Raw genomic sequence first — 26,605 nt, 5'->3', positions numbered from 1 at the left:
TTATTTGGTGGAAGATCATATATTTAGATCCTTAATGATATTCAATACCCCTCTGATTATGAACATGAATATGCTTTGTGAGTAGTTACGTTTGTTCCTGAGGACATGGGAGAAGTCTGTTATAAGTAATCATGTGAATTTGGTATTCGTTCGATATTTTGATGAGATGTATGTTGTCTTTCCTCTAGGGGTGTTATGTGAACGTCGATTAGATGACACTTCACCATGATTTGGGCCTAGGGGAAGGCATTGGAAGTAATAAGTAGATGATGGGTTTCTAGAGTGACAGAAGCTTAAACCCTAATTTATGCGTTGCTTCGTAAGGGGCTGATTTGGATCCACATGTTTCATGTTATGGTTAGATTTATCTTAATTCTTCTTTCATAGTTGCAGATGCTTGCGAGAGGGCTTAATCATAAGTGGGAGTCTTGCCCAAGTAAGGGCAGCACCCAAGCACCGGTCCACCCACATATCAAATTATCAAAGTAACGAACGTGAATCATATGAGCATGATGAAAACTAACTTGACAATAATTCCCATGTGTCCTCGGGAGCGCTTTGCTTTATATAAGAGTTCGTCCAGGCTTATCCTTTTTTACAAAAAGGATTGGGCCACCTTCCTGCACCTTAGTTACATTTGTTACTTGTTACCCGTTACACATTATCTTATCACAAAACTATCTGTTACCGATAATTTCAGTGCTTGCAGAGAATACCTTGCTGAAAACTGCTTGTCATTTCCTTCTGCTCGTTGTTGGGTTCGACACTCTTACTTATCGAAAGGACTACGATAGATCCCCTATACTTGTGGGTCATCATATGTATAGCAGCAGGGGTTGTGGGTGTAACAATTGTATTGATGTCCTCATCACATAACATAAACATTAATTACAAACTTGGAGATAAATAACAACATTTATTATTCCCTTTAGGGCATATCTCCAATAGCATGGTACTGGAAAGAGATGTGCAAACCCAAAGCAGCGAGAGGTTTGGGCTTTCAAGATATCAAGTTTTCATTCTCACGCTTCCAGCGAGACATGGACGGAGGATTGTCCAAAATCCCAATTTAGTGGGTGCTAGAATATTATAAGCATGGTATTACCCTATGAGGATCTTTGTGAAGCAGAACTAGGTAGCATCCCACCGCAAGTATGGTGCTTGATTCATGAGGGAGTCTTTGTATAAAAACAAGGGTTGATTAGAAGGGTTGACGACAAGACCACTAATGCCTACAATGATAACTGGGAACCCAGGGATTGTCATCTACGCCTCGATCGCATGTGTTGGTGATGATGTGTTGACTCTTATTTGCGAATTTTTGAAACTGGAGAGATTGGGTGAGATGAGGTGAAGCTTTTTATATTTCCTTCTTGTTGATCTGAACATAATACACAATGTCCCAATTAGTAAAGGCGTCAACTGGAATTTTGGGCATGACACATGACCGACGCAGAGTCTTATTTATAAGGTTGGCCTATCGAATGCTTATCAATACCCAGGATTGATGAGAGGCATTTCTTGAAGGCATTGAATTTGGATCAAACCGCACACATAAGCCAAAACAATGGATCGCTATGTGGAAGCTAGGGGTGCCTAAGAAGATCAGGAAAATGTGGAGGCTAAAGAAACCTCGCTACCTATAGGACATGTCAGGCACCGTTGCAACATGGCACCGAATGAAGATTATACGATGTATGAATGCCAAGATTCACGGAGGCTCTCACTCTTCAACTATAACCACACACTTTGTGTCTGGGCGCTCTCAAAGGAAAGCCTAGTGGAGCATATGTGCATGTCCTCTAAGTAGAACGCGATGGATTTTATTTGTACTATAATCGAGACTCTGGAACACGACGATCAAGTGTGGTGCTTTGCGACAATGTTGGCCATTTGGTCAGTGCCCGTTGCAAAGGGATCCATGGGGAGATATATTAGTCACAATTGTCCCTTCATATTTATTTTCGAGAGCCATACACAAGACCACCATTGTCTGTCCATACTTATTTTTGAGAGCCATACACAGGACCTGGAAGCAGTGAAGCTAAGCAAGAAGAATCTAACAATGGCTACCCCAGGCCCCAAGCTTGATGGAGGAGAAGTGGGCCTCTCAACCCACCAAAGGAATAAAGTTCAAGGTAGGCACTGCCTTCGGGAAGAACCAAAACAAAGATCTGTAGATGTTATGACAAGAAATAACAAGGAAAGGTACATGGGTACCTCGACAATTCTTTTTGAAGGAAGAATAGATCCCTTATTAGAGGTCACGGCCTACCACGAATCCTTGTGCCTTTGCAAAGTACAAAAAAGCGGTGCATAACCCGCAGTGAGGTACGATGGAGACTTTGATACGCCTCCAACGTATATAATTTTTTTCATTTTTCCATGTTATATTATCTATTTTGGATGTTTTATATGCATTAATATGCTATTTTATATTATTTTTGGGACTAACTTATTAACCTAGAGTGCGGTGCCAATTTCTGTTTTTTCATTGTTTTTGAGTTTTACAGAAAAGCAATATCAAACGGAATAAAACTTTTGCGATGATTTTTCCTGGACCAAAAAACATCCAGAAGACTTGGAGAGGGGGGCGGAGGAGTCCCGAGGAGGCCACAAGCCTCCTAGGCGCGCCCTAGGGGGGCGTCCTGAGGGCTTGTGGGCCCCTCGGGTGTCCTCTAACCCTAATTCTTGCACTATAAATTCCCAAATATTCCCAAACCATGAGAGGCATCCACCCAAATAATTTTCTGCCAATGCAAGCCTCTGTTCCCATGAGATCCCATCTTGGGGCCTTTTCCGGCACCCTGTCGGAGGGGGATTCGATCACGAAGGGCATCTACATCAACCTTGCTGCCTTTCCGATGAAATGTTAGTAGTTTACCAAGGACCTAAGGGTTCATAGCTAGTACCTAGGTGGCTTCTTCTCTCTCTATGATCTTCAATACCATGTTCTCCTTGGTATTCTTGGAGTTCTATCCGATGTAATATTCTTTTGCGGTGTGTTTGTCGAGATCCGATGAATTGTGATTTTATGATCAGATTATCTATGAATATTATTTTAGTCTTTTCTGGACTCTTTTATGCATGATCAAATATCTTTGTATTTCTCTTCAAATTATCGGTTTGGTTTGGCCAACTAGATTGGTTTTTCTTGCAATGGGACAGGTGCTTAGTTTTGGGTTCAATCTTCCGGTGTCCTCACCCAGTGACATAGTAGGGGTAGCGAGTCACGTATTATATTGTTGCCATCAAGGGTAAAAAGATGGGGTTTTCATCATATTGCTTGAGTTTATCCCTCTACATCATGTCATCTTACTTAAGGCGTTACTCCGGTCTTATGAACTTAATACTCTAGATGCATGTTGGATAGCGGTCGATGTATGGAGTAATAGTAGTAGATGCAGAATCGTTTCGGTCTACTTGAAACGGACGTGATGACTATATTCATGATCATTGACTTGGATATCGTCATAACTTTGCACTTTTCTATTAGTTGCTCAACAGTAATTTGTTTACCCACCGTATGTTTTCTTTCGAGAGAGAAGCCTCTAGTGAAACCTATGGCCCCCGTGTCTATTTTCCATCATATATTTTAAGATCTATAAGCCAAAAAAACCAAAAATATCTTGCTGCAATTTATATAGATTTACTTTAGTTTGCTTTTTTTACCTTTTATACCTATCTCTTTTAGATCTCGCTCTTGTTCGTGACCGTGAAGGGATTGACAACCCCTTTTTCGCGTTGAGTGCAAGTGGTTGTTAGTTTGTGCAGGTGCATAGATTGGAGACTTGCTTGTGCCTCCTACTGGATTGATACATTGGTTCTTAACTGAGGGAAATATTGATCTCTACTTTGCTGCATCGCCCTTTCCTCTTCAAGGAAAAATCGACGCAAGCTCAAGAAGTAGTAGGAATAGTTTCTAGCGCCGTTGCCGGGGAGGTTCTACATCAAGCCTACCAAATACCCATCATAAAATCTCATCTCTTGCACTTACATTATTTGTCATTTGCCTCTCGTTTTTCTCTCCACCACTTCTAACACTTTTTCAGAAAAACACAAAAATATTTGCCTTCTTTCCGTTTGCCTTTATGTCTTACTTGGTTTGTTTGCTCGCTCGCTTGGTATAATTGTGTGTTTATTGAAAATCAAGAAGCAAAATTTTTATGGATCCTCATCCACTTGCTAATATTTTTAAAGGATCCAATTATGATGTACCAATTGCTAGTGAGTTGAGTGCACTAGATTATCTTTATGGAGTTTTGCTTGAAATTCGTGAATCTGAAAATTGTGATGAAGTGCTAAAACAAGAAATTTATGAAGTGATTCACGATAGCTCCTTGAATGAAAAAAATGATTGCAATGACGTTATTATAACTTCTATTAATGTCAATTGTGCTAATAATATGCAAAACCGTAAGCTTGGGGATTCTAATTTTGCTATGTCCACTACTTATTGTAACGATCATGATTGGGGTGATTCTTCTTATGATCTTGAAAATTTATTTAAGCCTCATGAATATGTTTGAGATAATATTTAAAGTGGGTTTGGAAGACTGTCAACTCTAGGAAAAAATAATCCCACTACTTTGGAGTATGATCAATCTTATGATTTTTTTTATAAAAGTGGGTTTGGAGATGTCATGACTTTAGTTCATGCTATTCCCACTATTTTGGAAGAGTGTCAACTTTGCTTGCATGTGGATCATGTAGAGAAAATTTTATGTGATAGATATATTGTTAAATTTGATTATGATCCTACATGTAATTATTATGAGAGAGGTAAATATGGTTGTAGAAATTTTCATGTTACTAAATTACCTCTCGTTATGTTGAGATTGCTATTGTTTCTTTCTTCTTCCTTGCATATGCTATTTTTTGCTTGTCTTGATAATTTGTTTGCTTATAAAAATGCCTATGCGTAGGAATTATGTTACACTTAAACTTGTTTTTCACATGCTACATGATGCTCTCTTCATGTTTCAATTGCTATCTTTCATGTGAGCATCATTGAAATTATCAATGCCTAGTTAAAAGGCTTTAAAAGAAAAGCGCTTGTTGGGAGACAACCCAATTGTTTTATTTTTTTATTTTTATGAGAATACAGATTATTACTTCTTTAGTAATTGTGTTTTGGTGTTTTAATTAGTGTTTGAGCCAAGTAAGACCTTTGGGATGGTCTATGGTGATAGTTGATTTGATCTTGCTGGAAAATAGAAACTTTTGCGCTCATTGCCAGAATTTTAAAAAATCACAGAAACGTGCTTTTAATATGATTTTTTTTACGAAAGATTGATATACAAATTTCCTAGATTGTCCTACTTTTTCAGAATTTTTGGAGTTACAGAAGTATACGAAGTGTTCAGATTGCTACAGACTGTTCTGTTTTTGACAGATTCTGTTTTCTATGTGTTGTTTGCTTATTTGGTTGAATCTATGGGTAGTATCGGGGGATATGAACCATGGAGAAGTTGGAATACAGTAGATATAACACCAATATAAATTTAGAATGAGTTCACAACAGTACCTAAAGTGGTGATTTATTTTATTATAATAACGGATCTCATGAGTTTTTTGTTGAGTTTTGTGTTGTGAAGTTTTCAAGTTTTGGGTAAAGATTTGATGGACTATGGAATAAGGAGTGGCAAGAGCCTAACCTTGGGGATGCCCAAGGCACCCCAAGGTAATATTAAAGCACAACTAAGCATCTAAGCTTGGGGATTCCCCGGATGGAATCCCCTCTTTCGTCTTCGTTCCATCAGTAATTTTACTTGAGGCTATATTTTTATTACCCACATGATATGTGTTTTGCTTGGAGTGTCTTGTATGATATGATTCTTTGCTTTTTAGTTCGCCACAATTATCCTTGTTGTACACACCTTTTGAAAGGGACACGCATTAATCGTGAATTTATTATAATACTCTATGTGCTTCACTTATATCTTTTGAGCTAGACAGTTTACTCTAGTGCTTTACTTATATCTTTTTAGAGCACAACGGTGGCTTTATTTTATAGAAATTGTTGAACTCTCATGCTTCACTTATATTATTTTGATAGTATTTAAAAAGCATGGTAATTTGCTTAGGTTATGAATTTAGTTCTAATATGATGGGCATCCAAGAGGGATATAATAAAAAGTTTCATATAAACAGCATTGAATACTATGAGAAGTTTGATTACTTGCATATTGTTTTGAGATATAAAGCTGGTGATATTAGCGTCATGCTAGCGAGTAATAGAGGATTGGTAGAAATACTTGTGTTAAAGTTTGTGATTCCCGTAGCATGCACGTATGGTGAACCGTTATGTGATGAAGTCGGAGCATAATTTATGTTTTTGATTGTCATCCTTTGTGTGGAGGTCGGGAGCGCGTGATGGTTAACTCCTACCAACCTCTCCCCTAGGAGCATGCGTGTAGTATTTTTTTTCGATGGCTAATAATTTTTTTGCAATAAGTATGCGAGTTCTTCATGACTAATGTTGAGTCCATGGATTATACGCACTCTCACCCTTCCACCATTGCTAGCCTCTCTAGTACCGCGCAACTTTCGTCGGTGCATTAAACCCACCATATACCCTTCCTCAAAATAGCCACCATACCTACCTATTATGGCATTTTCATAGCCATTCTGAGATATATTGCCATGCAACTTCCACCGTTCTGTTTATTATGACACGAACCATCATTGTCATATTTCTTTGCATGATCGTAAGATAGCTAGCATGATGTTTTCATGCTTTGTCTGTTTTTTGATGTCATTTGCTACGCTAGATCATTGCACATCCCGGTACACCGCCGGAGGCATTCATATAGAGTCATAGTTTGTTCTAGTATCGAGTTGTAATTCTTGAGTTGTAAGTAAATAAAAGTGTGATGATCATCATTATTAGAGCATTGTCCCATGTGAGGAAAGGATGATGGAAGCTATGATTCCCTCACAAGTTGGGATGAGTCTCCGTACTTTATAAAAAATAAAAGAGGCCAAAGAAGCCCAAACAGAAAAAATGACAGAAAAGAGAGAGGGACAATGTAACTATCCTTTTTTCACACGTGTGCTTCAAAGTAGCACCATGTTCTTCATGATAGAGAGTCTCCTATTTTGTCACTTTCATATACTAGTGGGAATTTTTCATTATAGAACTTGGCTTGTATATTCCAATGATGGGCTTCCTCAAATTGCCCTAGGTCTTCGTGAGCAAGCGAGTTGGATGCACACCCACTTAGTTTCTTTTTGAGCTTTCATACACTTATAGCTCTAGTGCATCCATTGCATGGTAATCCCTACTCACTCACATTGATGTCTATTAATGGGCATCTCCATAGTCCGTTAATATGCCTAGTTGATGTGAGACTTTCTCCTTCTTTTTGTCTTCTCCACAACCACCATATCTATTCCACCTATAGTGCTATATCCATGGCTCACGCTCACGTATTGCGTGAAAGTTGAAAAAGTTTGAGAATACTAAAGTATGAAACAACTGCTTGACTAATACCGGGGTTGTGCATGATGAAATACTTTGTGTGATGAAGATGGAGCATAGCCAGACTATATGATTTTGTAGGGGTAACTTCCTTTGGCCATGTTATTTTGAGAAGACATGATTGCTTTATTAGTATGCTTGAAGTATTATTGTTTTTATGTCAATGTTAAACTTTTGTTTTGAATCTTATGGATCTGAATATTCATGCCACAATAAAGAAGATTACATGGATACATACGTTAGGTATCATTTACCTACTCGAGGATGAGTAGGAATTAAGCTTGGGGATGCTTGATACGCCTCCAAGGTATCTATAATTTTTTATTGTTCCATGCTATTATATTATCTGTTTTGGATGTTTCATATGCATTAATATGCTATTTTATATTATTTTTGGGACTAAGTTATTAACCTAGAGCCCAGTGCCAGTTTCTGTTTTTTCCTTGTTTTTGAGTTTTACAGAAAAGGAATATCAAACGGAGTCCAAACGGAATAAAACTTTTTTGATGATATTTCTTGGACCAGAAGACTTGAAGAGGGGGGCAGAGGAGTCCCGAGGAGGCCACAAGCCTCCTAGGCGCCCCCAGGGGGCGTGACCTGAGGGCTTGTGGGCCCCTCGGGTGTCCTTTAACCCTAATTCTTGCACTATAAATTCCCATATATTCTCAAACCATCAAAGGCATCCACTAAAATACTTTTCCGCCGCCGCAATCCTCTATTCCCGTGAGATCCCATCTTGGGGCCTTTTCCGGCACCCTACTGGAGGGGGATTCGATCACGGAGGGAATCTACATCAATTTTGCTGCCCTTCTGGTGAAGCGTGAGTAGTTTACCATGGACCTAAGGGTCCATAGCTAATAGCTAGATGGCTTCTTCTCTCTCTATGATATTCAATACAATGTTCTCCTCGGTGTTCTTAGAGTTCTATCTGATGTAATATTCTTTTGCGGTGTGTTTGTCGAGATCCGATGAATTGTGGATTTATGATCAGATTATCTATGAATATTATTTTGAGTCTTTTCTGAACTATTTTATGCATGATCAAATATCTTTGTATTTCTCTTCAAATTATCGGTTTGGTTTGGCCAACTAGATTGGTTTTTCTTGCAATGGGACAGGTGCTTAGTTTTGGGTTCAATCTTCCGGTGTCCTAACCCAGTGACATAGTAGGGGTAGCAAGTCACGTATTGTATTGTTCCCATCAAGGGTAAAAAGATGGGGTTTTCATCATATTGCTTGAGTTTATCCCTCTACATCATGTCATCTTAGTTAAGGTGTTACTCCGTTCTTATGAACTTAATACTCTAGATGCATGCTGGATAGCGGTCGATGTGTGGAGTAATAGTAGTAGACGTAGAATCGTTTCGGTCTACTTGACACGGACGTGATGCCTATATTCATGATCATTGCCTTGGACATCGTCATAAGTTTGTGCTTTTCTATTAGTTGCTCGACAGTAATTTATTTACTCACCGTATGTTTTCTTTCAAGAGAGAAGCCTCTAGTGAAACCTATGGCCCCCGGGTCTATTTTCCATCATATATTTTTCGATCTATAAACCAAAAAACCCAAAAATATCTTGCTGCAATTTATTTAGATTTACTTTAGTTTGCTCTTTTATTTATCCTTTATACCTATCTCTTTTAGATCTCACTCTTGTTTGTGACCGTGAAGGGATTGACAATCCCTTTTTCGCGTTGAGTACAAGTGTTTGTTAGTTTGTGCAGGTGCGTAGATTGGAGACTTGCTTGTGCCTCCTACTGGATTGATACCTTGGTTCTTAACTGAGGGAAATACCTATCTCTACTTTGCTGCATCACCCTTTCCTCTTCAAGGGAAAAATCAATGCAAGCTCAAGAAGTAGCAGAAACTAATATATTAGACCATGTTTGACCCGCCACCACCACCGCACCCCATCGCCATGTTTGAGTCCAATCTCTCCCACGGCTCCAACCCCTACAACTCCTTTGCCTCCTCCGGTTCCACCGCCTCGATCCCTGATCCGGCCTATATCCGCGACGTGCCCATCGAGCGTCGTGTCCCGGTCATCCTCTCTCACAAGGAGGCCACTTTTTATGCATGGAAGACATACTTCAATCTCCTCTTTCGTTAGTATAATCTACAGGATCACATCGATGGCACCGCCAACTTGTTCGTCATGAACCACGACGCCGATTGGTTGGCGATCGACGCCACCATCATCCGGTGGCTCTTCCTCACCGTGTCCAAAGACATCTTCCACACTGTCGTTCACGACAAGGATGATGCATGCACGGTGTGGAACAAGATCGTCGGGCTCTTCACCGACAATAAGCTCCAACGGATCGTCTTCCTATAGCATGAGTTCTTCATTTTCACCAAAACGACTCATCCGTTGACGACTTCTGCATGTGCCTCAAGACCCTCTCTGACGAGCTCAACAACATCGGCTTCAAAGTTGGCGACGAGCTGCTCCTCTCCACCCTCACCGCTGGCCTCAACAAGGACCTCGGCAACGCTGCCTCCAACCTCACCCTCATGGCGAACCCTACTTTCGAGCAGGCGGTGGCGTATCTTCATCTTGAGGAATGACGACTAAAGCATCTTCACTCCCGTGCCGTCCACAATGCCTTCGCCGCCGGCTACTCACGCGGCGGCCCTGCCGCCCCCGCGGTGGTGCCTACCGGCTCCTTCGCGGCTCAGTTCCAGCCGACTCAGCCTCCGGCGCCCACTGCCCCGACCGGCGCCTACGGCGTCCCCTACCAGTCACAGCCTCTGGCTCCCGCGACGCCTCCTCCACAGCAGCCACTGCAGCAGCGGCGGCAACGCCCGTGGCCGCGGGAACGGCTAGCAGTGCCCCAACTCCGGCTCCCAGGGGCACCTCAGCGCGCCGGCCAACAGCACCCAACACCGCCATGAAGTGGCGGCCATAACCCATGGACTGGGGTAGTGCACGCCTACACCATTCCCGTGCCCCGTCCGCCCGCTTCCAGCCTTCTCGGGCCCGGGCCGTCCGGCCACCAGGCTTTCTTCGCTGCACCACAGCTGGGTCCGGCAGCAGCCCCGACATCCTACTACCCTGCTGCTCCGGTTGGCTATGGTGGGATAAACCCTAGCGCCGGGCTGCCAGGCTACTAGGGCTATCCCGCCCCACCGGCCGCGCCGATCTCTGATGACCCGGCCTTGCTTGCTGCACTCCAACACCAGCCACAACCCGGCTCCTATTCCGGTGGTGGAGACTGGTTAATGGACACCGGTGCCTCTTCGCACATGGCCACTTACCCGGGTAATCTTCCCTCCGCATCTCCTACCCACACTTCTTCTCGTATCATTGTCGGTAATGGTGTTGGTTTCCCTATCACTCATATTGGTTCCACTAATTTTCCTTCCAACTCTCGACCACCATATCTCAATAGCATTCTTATGTCACCTGAACTTATTCAGAACTTAGTTTGTGTTCGTAAGCTTTCTTGTGATAACTCTGTAACTGTGGAATTTGACGAGGTTGGTTTTTCTGTTAAGGATGACCTCACCCGGATGGTTCTTCACTGTTGTGATAGCCCCGGCGACATGTACTCCGTCCAGCCACCATCATCCTCCCATGTTGGACCCATCGCTTTTTCTGCCGGCGTCGACCTTTGGCATGCCCGCCTTGGTCATCCTAGCTCCACCGCACTTCACCAAATTATGACGGATTTTTCTTTTACATGTAATAAAACGGATGCGCATTTTTGCCATGCATGCCGCCTAGGGAAACATGTTCGCCTACCCTTTAGTTCTTCATCCACAGTTGCATCGTTACCTTTTGAGTTGATTCATAGTGATATTTGGACCTCTCCGGTTCCTAGTAATACTAGTTTTTCATACTACCTTGTTATTTTGGATGACTATTCTCACTTTGTGTGGACTTTTCCGTTGCGTAAGAAATCCGATGTCGCTGCCACTCTCACCGCCTTTTACTCTTACGTCTCTACACAATTTGGTCGTCCTATTCTAGCTTTACAAACTGAAAACGGGAAAGAATTCAACAACACTACCATCCACTCCCTTCTCTCCACTCATGGCACTATTTTTCGCCTCACATGTCCTTACACTTCACAACTGAACGGTAGGGCTGAGCGCATCCTTCGCACACTCAACGACTGCATATGCACCCTCCTTTTTCATGCCTATATGCCTTACTGCTTCTGGCCCGATGCCCTCGCCACTTCCACCCTTCTCATAAACCTTCGTCCTTGCCACACTCACTGGAACTTTGCACCGCACCATCTTCTCTTTGGGTCTCCTCCATCCTATGATGGTCTTCGTATTTTCGACTGTCTTTGTTACCCTAGTATTGCCGCAACCTCCCCTCATAAACTTCCCCCTCGCTCTCTTCCTTGTGTCTTCCTCGGTTACCTGGCTAACACGAAGGGCTATCGTTGCTATGATCCGGTCTCTCACCATGTCATCACATCCTGGCATGTTTATTTCGATGAACTTTGTTTTCCGTTTCGACAGGAACATGAGGTGGCTTCGTCGCCGGCGCTCTATCCTTCATTGACCGACCGCGCCCCTCGTGACCTTCTACCAGGGCATGGTGCACCCACGGTCCACACGGCTCCGATCTGGACGCCGTCGGTTGCTTCCTCACCGGCCTCGCTGGCGTCTCCGGCACCGCCGGCCTCTTCTCTGGCGCCCACGGCCTCACCGATCTCCTCGCCGGCGCCTCTGGCCGCCTTGCCGGCATCCTCGCCGGTGTCTACACCAGCCTCCGTCGGGTCTGCTTCGGTCCCCACGCCTCCTGGAGAGGCGGCCACTTCCGGGGCTAATGCCATGGCTTCTCAGCCCGCCGGCCCCATCACCCGTGCCTGCACGGGCGTTCGAGGACCGAGTCGTTGGTACTCCTCTGAGTACACCTGTGTGGCTTCTACGGCGCCTCTGTCGCCCCTTCCGACCTCCGCACGCACTGCTCTTCGCGACCCTTTGCGGTTCGCCGCGATGAAGGAGGAATTCGATGCTTTGCAGCATAATCACACTTGGCAGCTTGTCCCACGTCCCCGCAACGCCAACATCATTATCGGGAAGTGGGCCTTCAAGCACAAGCTTCATCCCGATGGTACCCTCGACCGCTACAAAGCGCGTTGGGTCGTTCGGGGTTTCGTCAGCGCGCCGGTGTCGACTTCACGGATACCTTCGCCCGGGTTGTTAAACCTGGGACGATTCGCACCGTTCTTCAGCTCGCGGTGTCCCGCTCTTGTCCGGTGCACCAGATGGACGTCTCCAACGCCTTCCTCCATGGCCACCTTGAGGAACAGGTGTATTGTCAGCTGCCCACCGGATTCGTCGACGACACTTCTCCGAATCATGTGTGCCTGCTCTCTCGGTCCTTGTACAGGCTCAAGCAGGCTCCTCGCGCCTGGTACCAGCGCATCACAGCATTGCTACACCTGCTTGGCTTCCGCTCCACTCGCTCCGATGCTTCGTTGTTTGTCTTTCACCAGGGCGATGCTACCGCCTACCCGCTGCTCTATGTCGACGACATCAACTTGACAGCGTGCTGGACTGCTCTTCTTTGACAACTCAATGATCACCTTCATGCTGAGTTTGCCATTAAGGACATGGGTCCTCTGCACTGTTTCCTCGGGATCAAGGTCATTCACCGTGCAGATGGCTTCTTTCTTCATCAGCGGAAGTATGCTCATGAGCTTATTGACCGTGCTGGGATGCTTAACTGGAAACCCGCCGCCACGCGTGTCGACAAGAAGGCTAAGATCTCTGCTACAGATGGGTCCCTTGCTTCTGATGCTCCGTTCTACCGGTCGATTGTTGGTGCTCTCCAGTACCTCACCCTCACCTGCCCGGAGTTCAGTATGGCGTGCAGCAGGTGTGTCTTCATATGCATGCTCCTCGTGATGCTCACTGGACCTCGGTGAAGCGCATCCTTTGCTACATCCGAGGCACTATGGATCTCGGGTTGTCACTTCAGGCTTCGACCTCTCTGGACATGACCGCCTACTCTGATGCTGACTGGGCCGGCTGCCCTGATACACGTCGTTCCACTTCCGGATATTGCGTCTATCTTGGACCATCTCTCATCTCTAGGCCGTCCAAGCGCTAGCCCATTGTTTCTCGCTCCAGTGCTGAAGTAGAGTATCGCGCGGTAGCTAACTCCATTGCAGAGTGTTCCTGGCTTCGTCAGTTTCTTCAGGAGCTCTTGTGTCCTGTTGACAAAGCCACCATTGTCTACTGTGACAACATCTCCGCGGTTTACCTCTCCGCCAACCCGGTTCATCATCGATGCACCGAGCACATTGAGATTGATATTCATTTTGTTCGGGAGCAGGTGGCTCTTGGCCATGTACGTGTGCTACATGTTCCTACTTCCCAACAATTTGCTGACATCATGACCAAGGGGTTGCCTACGACGTCCTTCGAGGAGTTCCGGTCCAGTCTTTGTGTCGACGATGGCACCGCTTCGACTGCCGGTGGGGTGTTGAGATGTATATATTGCATGTGTATTTCTTGTACATCAAGCCCTCCTCCTTCCTTGTATAGTTGAGGACGTGGCTCTTCTATGTACTTATATATACGTGCATATGCACCCGATCTATATATTGTGAGTTGCACATATCTTCTACAATAAGTGTTTATATAGTATACTAGGAAACATGCCCATGCGTTGCAAAGGGAAAAAATTAGCATACACGCATATCTAAAAATTACGCAAAACCAAATGAAGCATCTTGTTAGTCTTCTTCTAGACATGAGGAAGAAACACATAAGTATGATTACACAAGATAATAAAAATGGCATATACTTCTTCGACCATGCATGCATATATGTTTTTGTTGTTTGCATGCTAACCATGAAGTCCTCATCGTATAGATGTACTAAGTTCCTCTTCAGTTTCGACATATGATGGGCTCCATCGCAATTGATTCTTTGCATGGTGTGTTGCGCTTCAATTCACGATTAGCTGCAATTTGTCTTATTCTAGCTTTCTTTTGCTCTCGCTTCATATTTGCATATTTCTGCCTTTCTCTTTCACATTTTTTTATCTTTTGTGCTACCTCCATATTTGCATATTTCTTCCTTCCTTGTGTGTATTTCCTTTGCAGCTGAGTTGAATCTTTATTTGTTTTGTTTTGCTGATAGGCTTGACGTCGCTTTTTCAATTTTTCCTGTTTTTCTTCATTGGTCATCCATGCATACCGCTCCCAATATCTTTTATTTCTTTGTTCCTTGGCAACCAGAACTAGAGATAGCGACCCAAATTGCTTCACTGCATGTGAGTTTTCTATATTGTATGAATCTGTCATGTTTACTAAAAAGAAGAAACCGATTAGATTTTGCATCATAAATAGAACATATGTAGCTACTTATAAGTTATTTTAATTACATTGGACATTAATATTAGAATATATGTGTTGTTTCTACATTAACATTGTACTTCATCGCGAACCAGCATGTGCTTGGATTGTTAGGAGGACAGTGGTATACCAGCCCACCAGAGTTCAAGTACTAAACTTGACATTGGTGCTGGCCTTTAGTCAATGTGCGTTCAATGGGAGAAGAATTTACAATCAACTACGAAGGTGTCTGTGACGACTTTGTCAGTCTCAAGATGATGTGTCGGCTCAGTCTCTTACAGATGATAGGGTTTGCATGTGTGCTATCATAGGGGCTAGTGTATGTGCGTACGTATGAGCGTATACGTGTGTACTATGTTGAAAAAAACATTGTACTTCAGCTCCACGAGATTCCTTTCTAAAGTTGAGTGGCCATTTTGCCTTGCAAGTTTGAAGTTGATATTGGCCAACTTTGATGTTCTTTGTTTGTCCTCCTCGGGTGATTACTACTAAAGCAAGGTAAGACTATCATACATAGAATTAGTAAGTTTTGTCTTACCTATCACTAAATGTTACCTCATTTAATTGGCTTAAACCAAAATAGTGCTAATATTATAATAGTGATGGTAGAATATTGCAATTGGAGTAATTACCCAAGCTATTTTAATAAATTAATGTACTTTCATTTACTATATTCTTTTGTTCAAGTATTATATTTTTGTAGTGGTATTCCTAAACAAAGTTTGAAATAAGCATGAATAAGTCAATCAATGTCGGTGGCTATGTAGACAGAGTGTCATGTTTTTCCTGGATGCAATTTAGGAAAAAAAAATGATATTGAAGTAAGAGCACGGCTATACGCACAACATTTTTCGTCCGAATTCAGTACGGCACCGAAGATCGGACCACATATGCATAGTGACGAACAATATATTTTTTGAAACGAGGCAAAAGATTTGCCATTTTCATTGATTAAGAAGAAGAGAGTTGCCCGGTTAATTAGAGGAAACCGGGCGAAAATCTAGATTACAAACCCCACAAAGGGGGCACACGGACGACCTGGCCACAAACGCCAAACAGTCGATCGAAGCATCGAGAACAAGGCAGCTCCGATTTTGCTAACGGGCTTCACAAAGAAAGTTGCAAGCCTCGCACCGACCTAGTCCAGCGCAACATCCGGCGAGCACCAACCGCTAAAAACCGCCCTCATGGAGTCATCGTTGCCGCAATGGCCCCGCCGCCGCAGCTTCGACTTCTCTGTCACAGCCAGAAATCAGCATAGACGCACCCATTGGGGCACCGGACCGTCGACATCAAAAGGATATGCCGCGACTCGGCTCTGCTCGCCATCATAGTCGTTGCCACACACGTCGCAACGCCACACCAACCTCACACCGCCGGCCGGGCACCTACCGACCGCGGTGTTGTGCTCGTCCAGCCCAAGGGTAGCGCGTAGCAGACCATGACCTTCAAGGTGACGCCCCCAAGGGGGGAGCGACGTTGAAGTGACGCCGTCGCCCGACTCATGCGGAGTCTTGAGCTTTCGCATGGAGGACATGACTCGGGGTGGAGGAAGGGGGAGAGCTCCACAACGACCCTCCAGCAAGGAGAATGACGCCCATGGGCGACGCGTCGTCGGCACCGACAAAGCCGGGCAGATTCTCATCCGGAGCATCCCAAACCTCTCCAACCCACGCAGCCGGCGACAGAAGAGCCACAGGCCCGCACATCCGATGGTCCAAGCACCTCAAGCATGGAGACGGCGCCATCCCACGCAAGAGCAACCACCTCGCCGCCGGCAGACACCGACGAGCCGGATCCAAAGACAGATCGGGCAACCTCCTGCTGCAGCATCAACGCACAGGCCACCAGACGCGCGCGAAAAGGCCTCCAAAAGGCCGGAAGGGGGGGCCGCCACCCCGCCCCGACGCGCCGGCGAGAGGACCGAGCCGTAGCACAGGAGCCTGCCAGCATCGTCACCACGGCAGCAGCCGCCGGCAACGCAGCACCATCGAAAGCAGAGCACGCGCGCGGAGGAGCCTCGAGATGGCTGGAAGGGGGGGCGCCACCCCGCCCCGACGCACCGGCGAGAGCACCGGGCCGTAGCCCAGGGATCCGCCGACGCCGTCACCTCGACAGCCGTCGCTGGAGACGCAGCCCTGGAGAGCACCGCCGCAGAGCCCGACGTGACACCTCGCAGGAGGGCGAGCCTCCCTCCACCGCGGGATCCTGCCACGGGACAAGGAGATGCCCCGCCGCCGCCATCCGCCGCGCGGACTTGGTCCGGCGGCCTCATCCGGTGACGGCGAGGGGGGGTCAGAGATGGGAGGGGGGCCCGGCGGCGGCTCGATCTAGAGTTCCGCCCGAGCCGCCCCTAAAGGCGACGCGGGGGACGGGGGAGGGGGTCCATGACGAAGAATATTACATTGACATCAGATAATAAGAATGTCCTACACGCAACACTTTTGTTGAAGTAAATTTATCTAGATGCAATTGTTCCTTGATACCACCTCCAACATGTCCACCTTCAGGGAGCTTAAGCATGTCATCTTTTTTCTGGTCCAAATCAACAGCTTCATTGAGATTAGACTCTACGACCATGACTCTGGGATAATTTGTTTTGTATTTGATTCCGTGTATAAATTGTCCTGACATATGTGGTGCGAACCTGCACATATATATTAGTCCAATATATTGTCTAATTTTAGATGGTGTTTTTTTTCCACATTCATGTTGTAGTTGAGTCCGTGAAGGACACAAACCTCGATCCAACTGGCACTTGAAGTACAAATATTAAATTAAGATTGTGGGGGTGTTTGTTTACAGGGACTTATTGGTGTAGGGACTTTAAAAAGTCCCTTTTAGTCTCATCTAAACCAAACATGAGGGACTTATAAAGACTTAAAGAGGGTATTTGGGACTTATGAAAGAAGACCTTAAGGAGAAGTCTTTTTGGGACTTTTAGTTGTAACATGGTCTTTTAGTCCATATTTAGTCTCAGGAACCAAACAAGTAGAGATTTTTTAGGGACTAGCGACTTTTTAGTTGAGACTAAAAAAAGTCCTAGGACTTATGAACTCCTGAATTTTCTGGTCTGGCTCAGAGACGAAGGGATCCGGAAGGAGTTTTTCTGTTCGGCCAATAATTAGAGGGCCACGTGTCTTTGTGGGCCAACATTAAGCGGCCCGCGTGAATTTTGCCGCCATCTGGACGCGCGTGTTTGCCCCCTCGAGGGAATTCCCTATTTGCTGCTCGTTGCTTCCAACTGTCGACGCAACACACAGAGCTGGCAATCGAAGGGCTCACGTGCGCCGGCCCGTTAATCAATTGGGGCACTTTCCGGTTTTGGGAACCTTCTAGAGTTTCCTAGCCGGGTTTTTCTGGTTTTGGGAAACTACTAGAAGGTTCCAGGAACCGTTTTTTTTTTCCTTTTGTCGATTTTTCTGTTTCTTTTTTTGCTCTTTTTTCTTTCTTTTCTTTTACTTTTCTATTTATTTTTTTCGTTTCCTTTACATTTCAAGTCCATTTTTTAAAAACAAATCAGGTTTCAAATTTTGTTCAGAAACTGAAAAAAATGTTCGTACTTTTAAAATATTTCAATTTTATAAAAAATGTTGTTCTTTCAAAAATTGTTCATAAATTCAAATAATGTTCGCATTTTCAAAAAATTGTTCAGGCATTTCAAAAATTGTTCTCATTTTCCAAAAATTGTTCGGAATGTTTTTGTTCATTTTCAAATAGTGACCGGGATTTCAAAAAATGTTCATGTTTTCAACAATTGTTCTTGTTTTCAAATTTTTGTTCACCTATTCAAAAAATGTTCACGTTTCAAATTTGTTTGGAATTTTTAAAATTGTTCGCCGTTTCTAACTTTGGTCTAAAAATAAAAAATATGTTCATGATTTTAAAAATTGTTCCCATTTTGTTTGGAATGCTTTTTCTTTGTTTTTTCCTGTTTTTTTGTTTTCTATTTATTTTTTCTTTTGTCCTTCTTTTTTTTCATAAGAACATTCAAAATTTGTTTGCATTTCGAAAATTTGCTCGCAAGTTGAAAAAGCATTCTCAAAATTTTAAAAATGTTCGCATTTTTGCAAGAAGTTCAAAAAATGCAAAATAAGAAATGTTCAAAATATATAAAATAAAAGATTGCATTTTTTATAAGAAATGTGCATGTTTTACAATATTTGTTCAAAGATTTCAAAAAAAATTCTGGATTTCAATTTTTTGTTCACGTATTCAATAGATGTTTGTGCTTCCAAATTTGTTTAGCATTTTCGAAAATGTTCTTCGTTTCAAAATTTGTTCTCAAATTTTAAAAAATGTTCGTGCTTTAGAAAATTGTTCACAAATTCTAAAAATGTTCATGTTTACGAAAAATGTTTGGAAATTCAAAATTTGTTCGTGATATCATAAAATTGATTGCTTTTGTCAAAATATAATCGTACGTTCAAAAATTTAATTAAAATTTTGAAATTTGTAAAGGATTTTTTCACAATGTTAAGTCTTATAGTTTCGTTTGTTCTTTTAGAGTTTCGTTGTACATTGGTCCACCGAGCTCTTCCGTCGTAGTGGCGAACACAAGTTGGTAGTCCTGTGTTCGAATCCCAGCTACCACGCCCTACCTTTTTGCGATTTCCACCTGGTTTTTGCTGCGCACTTCTTGGGCCGGCCCAATCGGCGCTCGTGAACGATTTGCCTGTGCGAATGCGCAACATTTTGACGCAGAGTGCGTCACATAGGAAGTGCGTCACATAGGAACTCCCCCCTCGAGCGCTTTTCTTCGCCTTGCCCTTTGCGGCTTCTGGATGCGCGCGTGCATGCATGAGCCTCTTCTCTCATTTACTCTTTTTCTTTTGCGGGAGCCTCTCTCACTCATTAACTCGCACCTAAATTAACTCTGCCTAATCGCCTCATTAAGCTCTCCTTATATGCCCCGCTTAATTAGCTCATTAAGCTCACCTTATATACCCCGCTTAATTAGCTCATTGAGCTCTCCTTATATACCCCGCTTAATTGGGCGAATCTCTCTAGGGCCGCTACGCGTCGGCCGATGAATCTTTTTAAAAGATCCGCCGCCTCGCGAGCCGTGAGATCTGACACAACCAACCGACCGAACGTCTTAGGCTGGTCGTAGTGGGAGTACCATAGGTAGTATCATGCATGCCACCTAAGCAATTTTGATGAGGTGTCATAGAATTAAATGAGGAAAGAGAAGCTTGAGTATCATATCATGATACCGTATCATATTAAATGATGTACTACTTTGTGTCATGCATGACAAAAATGTAGTCCTATATGATACCAACATATGATACAATGCATTACGAATGTAGTATCATACACTACTATCATATGCATGATACTAGTATATGATACTCCCCATTACAACCAGCCTTATTTTACTTTGCAACAGAGGGCTTGTTGTGGAAACATTTACAAACAAAGGTTAGGTTGTGTTGCAGGATTTTTTTTTGCAACATAGGTCGTGTTGCAAAAACAAATTCCGTCTTCACTTTTTTCTGCAACAGAGGTACCGTTGCAGAAAAACTTTGCAACTAAGGTAATGTTGTAGTTTTTTTTCTTTGTCTTCTCCTTTTATGCGGTGTTATAGAAGAAAATTTTGCAAGATAACTTATGTTGCATAAATCTTTCTTGCAACAGATCGAATGTTGCAAAAAAAAGAACACCATTGTCATTCGCCACGAGCTCCTGCCGGACGGTGGTGGTGGCGAGCGGAACCACCCGACCCCGCCATCATGATGTCGTTGGCGAGCACCAGAGCTTCGATGAGTTTACCTTATTACCATCCTTCTGACCAACGAGATGTACGCCATTGATAGGCATGGGAGAGATAAGACGAGAGAGAGAGAGAGAGAGTCAACCTAAGGGAGCGGCAGATGTGGCATGTGTAATCAGTCGGCTGATTCGGATCATTTTCCAATCTCTTTCCCATTATTTCCACAATTTTCTTTCTGTGGAGAGATCGATTCACTCTTATTAACCGCTTCTATAGGCCTACTTATTGATATCACTTATATAAGCTGATGAGATTTTATGAAAAGAGGTGAGGTGGGATAATATATAAAATATGAATCTATTTCCATTACACAACCATGAGCATGTCTAGTTGAACTTGTCCTTCAGAATTGAACAAGACAAGAGGGCTGAGGCCTATCGGGGTGACGAAAATTTGGTAATGACGATGGACGAAAATTACGGGCTGATGACAGACGGACGGAAATTATGAGCTGATGACAGACAGACGGAAATTATGGATGGACAAAAATTCGGAAGGAAGAAGCAATAACCCCTTTATTATTAGATAAAGATAGAGAGGTAGAGATAGAGATAGAGATGAGAGTAGAGATAGAGATTTTACAAACATAGTCAAATTTTATAACTTTAATTTAGGATAAAATTAACACTGAAAAAAAACATTAACGGTTACGGGGGTGGGGTTCAACCACGTTACCTCCCGACTAAAAAAATACGTTACTGGCTACCCAGAGCATGTGGAGTCTCCATTAGCAAGCAACTAAAAAAAGGTCGGTAGGAGAGTCAAACCATGTAGGTCAAAGCATTGAACTATGGGTGAGCATAAAAGTGCATGTGCCCTCTTCATCGACTGATACATTTGTGCACTAGCTGGCGGAGGAGAGTGACACAGCATCTCATCATGTATACTCCCTCCTTTCTGATTTATAAGGCTTATCTTAAAATTTTAGTTTTTTTATTTTATAAGGCTCAATTTGGTGGTTTTCCATCACATGTTCAGATTTCAAGGTGCATTAAATTATTGCATGCAAGTATTAAGAGAAAATTGACCAATGCATGTACTTTATGCATGCATGCATTGCAATTAATGCACTGATAAACATAATTTTTGAGGAAAACAAGAGCATTAATTAGGTGCTTTTGCAAACTACGAAAAATATTCCATCACTCATCATCTATCTTGGTTGGTGAGATTTTTGAATTGAGCCCTATAAACTAAAAAGAATGAAGTATATGGTTTTTTAGCACACTTGGCAGGCGGACACGAACCTTTGGTTTCTGCATGCTTCACACGTGTGATATGGTCGAGTTTCGAGCAGACTCCAGCTTGATGCCAAGGCATGCATGGGGACACGCGTGGCGTGCAGAGGATCGATGCGCCGCCGCCGCTGGCTAGTCCTAAGAGGATACGGATACCATACAGATAGACACATGTGCCTCTCCTCTGCCCTGCCGTGCATTCGGCGAGCCAGTTCGCAGCAAGCTTACCTACCCTGCTGATCTCAACATTGAATTCCTCGGTTGCTGGCAAAATTCTCCGTGAGAAAGTAGTATATCAATACTGCCTGAAGAAAAGCGAAACTGACGGGGCCCAAATTAGGCAACTGGTTCGGATCCGATTCCCCACTACCACACCGCCCGTTTAACAAACCGCACTACGACACAATTATCTTGGCAAATCGCATCCGACGGCCCGTATTCATCCTTACCCTCAAACTCGGCCCGACAGCCATCCATCCTTCTTCCTCGCCCTGCCTTTCCCTCCAAAAAAAAAAATACTAAAGCCCTGCATCCACGCCCACTGCCACAGAGACCCCACCAAACCACGGGCCTGCATGTCACGGACCGAAGCAAAGAAAATCCCGTGGCGCACTTGATACTCCTGCCTTGCCTTCCCTTAGAAAAACTTGATATTGCTGCCACGCCGGTGTCCGCCGAGCTGAGAGTGAAACAAAGACAAAGAGAAGGAGAAAGCGAGAGGAGAGGCGGACGCGAGACGGGACTAGCGCCACTCCATTCCACTTCCCTCCCTCGCTTGCCTTCCTTCCTTCCTTCCTATCATAGCATTCCCAGATAGACAGATAGAAACCCCCGATTCTGATCGCCGGGATGAGGTTCTGACCCCCGATTCGGTCCGTCGATTGTGATTTCCCCTCGATTTGGTGCGGGATTAGCGGCCGGAATTAATCGCCATGACTGCGTCGTCGCCGATGGTGCTGTCCCTCCTGCTCTTCGCCTCGCTCACGGCGCTGCTCGTCCTGGCCCCTCGCGCGTCGTCGCCGCCGCTGCCGCTGCCGCTGCCCGTGGTGGTTGGGGACGAGGAGGCGCCGCCCGCCGCCGGGGGTGGTGCTGCGGGGAGCAGCGGCGGTGGGGCGGGAGTTGAGGAGGGACCGGAGGACCTCGCGCTGTCCCGGCGCGTGACGCTCGACGCCAGCGAGGGCGCGGCGGTAGCGTCCAAGGTGGCGTTCATGTTCCTGACCAACTCCGACCTCACCTTCGCGCCGCTTTGGGAGCGCTTCTTCGCGGGGCACGCTGACCGGTTCAACGTCTACGTGCACGCAGACCCGGCGGTGCGGCTGCGGCTCCCCCCTACGCCTTCCTTCCGGGGCCGCTTCGTCGCGGCTAAGCCGACGCGGCGCGGGGACCCGAGCCTCATCGCTGCGGCGCGGCGCCTGCTTGTCGCCGCGCTACTCGACGACCCGGCCAACGCCTACTTCGCGCTGCTCTCGCAGCACTGCGTCCCGCTCCACTCCTTCCCGCGTCTCTACGAGGCGCTCTTCCCGCCCAAGGCCGCGCACCACCACCGCCTCCCGAGCTATATCGAGGTGCTCGCCGGCGAGCCCCAGATGCCCGCGCGCTACGTGGCGCGCGGTGACGACGCCATGCTCCCGGAGGTGCCCTTCGACCGGTTCCGCATCGGCTCCCAGTTCTTCACGCTGGCCCGGCGCCACGCCGTGCTAGTCGTCCGCGAGCGCCGTCTCTGGCGAAAGTTTAGGGAGCCGTGCCTGCCGGAGTCGCAGGACTCGTGCTACCCGGAGGAGCACTATTTCCCGACGCTTCTCGACATGGCCGACCCCGCCGGCTGCACCCGGTACACGCTCACGCGCGTCAACTGGACCGACAGCTTCGAGGGCCACCCGCACACGTATGCCGCGCCAGAGGTGTCGCCGCGGCTTATCGCCGAGCTGCGCCAGTCCAACAGCTCCACCTATGAGCACATGTTCGCGCGCAAGTTCGCGCCCGACTGCCTTGGCCCGCTCATGGCCATCGCCGACACCGTCATCTTCAAAGATTGATCGATGCGGTGCTCTGCATCATAGCTACACGTAGGAGGTACGTTCTGACGCCTGATTTCTGTAATGTTTCAAGGTTCTAGACACTACTTATTGGTTATGCTCGTGAGCCATGCATGTATTTCAATCACAAATTTGCAGCCCATAGATGATCGAAACATGTTGCAAATGTCATTTCACTCCCCAAATTCATTTAAGATGCTGCGACATGACTGAAGAACACTGAATACTTTTTCTGGGAAAAATCTCCTATCTACTTTAGTTTCCATATGTAAGCATGTTGCTTCGTTTAATTCGTGAAGAAATCGACAACTCGATTAGTCTTGTGCTCTCTCGATCGATGAGATCATGCGTGTACGTGTCAGAACTCAATAGTCAACAGCGGTATGCTGAGACCCCCTGAGTGCCGTATTCAACGACTGTAACGCAGTGTGCTGCTACGCATTGTCTTGCCTTTTGACTAGTTTTCCCTTCAGATTAGAGTAGTTGGCTCGCTGTATAGTTCAGTTCTATTGGCGAAATCGAACTACTCCTGGCTAAGAAACCTCATTTGCTTCTGCAGGTCTATCCGTTAGAGTTGCGCGTGCGAGAAGACGAAAGCAGTGTCGTTCTTCTCCGTCGAATCTTCACACGGTTCAGACTGGTGCTTTCCCTCCGTGCCCTCCCCCGTTCTTCTCCTCCTGGTACTTTTAAGTAGACTTAAGTGGCAACAACCTAATGCAAAGCGGCAGGTGTTGCATCTGATGGCCAGTCCATCCATCCACTGTATTTTTCCTACCTCGTGCGGCTGCCTAAGGCTGCTGTTCTGTTGAAATGCGTAAAGGGTTGGATTGTGGCGGTGTTCTGTTCAGCTGAAACCGAAAAGGAACTTTACATAAGCAAGGAATGATAATCATTCTGCATACTAGTTTTCGTAGCACTAGCACCGTGACTCTCATTGTTACTAATATTATTTTCTGGAATGCACTATATTTTTTCTTTCGACAATGGGTTGACTTTATTAACTAGAAAATGAAACATCAAGTGGATGAGCACATAACTAGGATGCACTATGCTCCCTCCGTCCCGAAATATAGGTCGCTGGACAAATCGTTCCGACCATGTGAAAACCAGGGAAATGACCTTATTACCCCCGCTAAGTTTAAGTCGCTCCTCTCCGATCGTCTTCCACCTGCGCCTCCGCCAAGATCCTCCACCCAGGTCCTCCTCTGCCCTTCCCCGCGCAGGGTCGCCGGTGCTGCTCCTTCCCCGCCCAGGGTCGCCGGTGCCGCTCCTTCCCCGCCGCTGCTCCTTCCCTGCCGCTGCCGTGGGAGTTGGGCAGGCGAATATCTATGTTAATTCTGGAAACAATTAATACTCCACTGCTAATTTTGGAAACAATATTCCTCAAAAACAAATTGGAAACAATAAATTTTGGAAAGGATCAATACTCCACTGACAATAAATTTTGGAAAGGATCAATAACCGATTTGGAAAGGATCAACCTATTATTGCATAAATTTTGGGAAGAAACAATAAATTTGGAGTACTCAAGGAAACAATCAATCCTCCAATACTGATTTGGAAACAATCAATCCTCCAATACTGATTTGGAGTATTAATTCGAAAAATGACCTATTATTGCTCTCTGGCACTCATCGAAACTTCGAAAGCAACAAATATTGGAAGAGATGCACCTAGAGCAGAAGGAAGCAACCAAACATATGAATGCATATAAGGAACAACTTCTCAAATATGTGACCAGGATGCATAACAAGAGTTAGTCCTCGAACTTATGTGATGCAGAGAGCGATGCAAGCCCATAGAAAATCATGAACTGATAAATTCTGTACTGCTAAAATCATCCTGCATATCAAATGGTCAAGCATCATTGTAGGCAGTGGGGACGTTCTGGCTAGTAAATATGTGTAGTCGTATGGACGGAAGAACAAATCTATAGAAGTTCTTTGAAGGAAGATCCGCTAGAGAACTCTGAAAATAATCAGAAAATGCTGGCATGAAATTGGTAGGATTGCAGCTAGCACAAGCTCAAGAATAGAAGCATTTCCATCCATGATCCACCTAGACATATTAATAAGGCTTCAAATAATACAGCACACCATAGTTTCTCTAATCATAGACTTCAATTTCAAATAGAGATGGTAAATTGCTCATGGAGATGAACTGATCATGATTTAATCAAGTCAAGACGCACAAAGAACTGAATAATTAACTGGATAAAAACAATTGTTTTACAGGGCTGTGGTCACTACAGATGCATACTAGACTGAGCTTTATCATTGTCATATTCAATTGGATTGTGTATCTTATAAAAGTATGGTTGCTTACAACAATGAAACGTCAAATTTTTAGTGCTAGGGCATCTCCAGTGTAGACCCTCAAAATGGACACCGTTTTGTCTGATGACCCGTCCTACAATCTTTTTACTCTCTCGTAGTCTAGGTTTTTAGGTTGTTCATCGTCTTGGCTTCAGCGGCGACGATGACGATGCTGAATAAAGATTCTTCGGATCCTGCCATCGGTCCTATGGTTGGGGATAAATTTGGAAACCAGCCTGTTCAAGTAAGGATGGCGTGGCGGCGGCATCATCCTCGTGGTGGACCTGTGTCCTTGGGCTCCGCCGTTGCGACGGCGTTTGCTACAGCGTCGGCACGGAGCTTGGAAGGTAGTCCAGAAGCGGATGCAGATTGTGGTCTGCATCGACGACATCTGGAAGACGAAACATGTGCTAGGTTCATGGTTCG

At 45.0% G+C, this 26,605-nt stretch overlaps 1 protein-coding gene across 1 annotated transcript; it reads left to right on the top strand.

Moving 5' to 3' along the window:
• The first annotated feature begins 22,423 nt into the window (after positions 1–22,423).
• Positions 22,424–24,839, top strand: LOC109761685 (glycosyltransferase BC10). Its single transcript, XM_020320505.4, has 2 exons — positions 22,424–23,901; positions 24,424–24,839. The coding sequence occupies exon 1, from the start codon at positions 22,761–22,763 to the stop codon at positions 23,862–23,864; it is 1,104 nt and encodes a 367-aa protein (XP_020176094.1). The 5' UTR covers positions 22,424–22,760; the 3' UTR covers positions 23,865–23,901; positions 24,424–24,839.
• Positions 24,840–26,605: the final 1,766 nt, after the last annotated feature.

This window comes from Aegilops tauschii, chromosome 2 (genome assembly GCF_002575655.3).
Source record: "Aegilops tauschii subsp. strangulata cultivar AL8/78 chromosome 2, Aet v6.0, whole genome shotgun sequence".
In the NCBI taxonomy this organism is placed as follows: Eukaryota; Viridiplantae; Streptophyta; class Magnoliopsida; order Poales; family Poaceae; genus Aegilops; species Aegilops tauschii.
The sequence above is the reverse complement of the archived record's forward strand: the minus strand, read 5'-3'. Positions and strand labels throughout refer to the sequence as shown.

Coding starts and splice junctions, on each gene's coding strand:
- LOC109761685 (XM_020320505.4), top strand. CDS start 22,761: ATGACTGCGTCGTCGCCGATGGTGCTGTCCCTCCTGCTCTTCGCCTCG.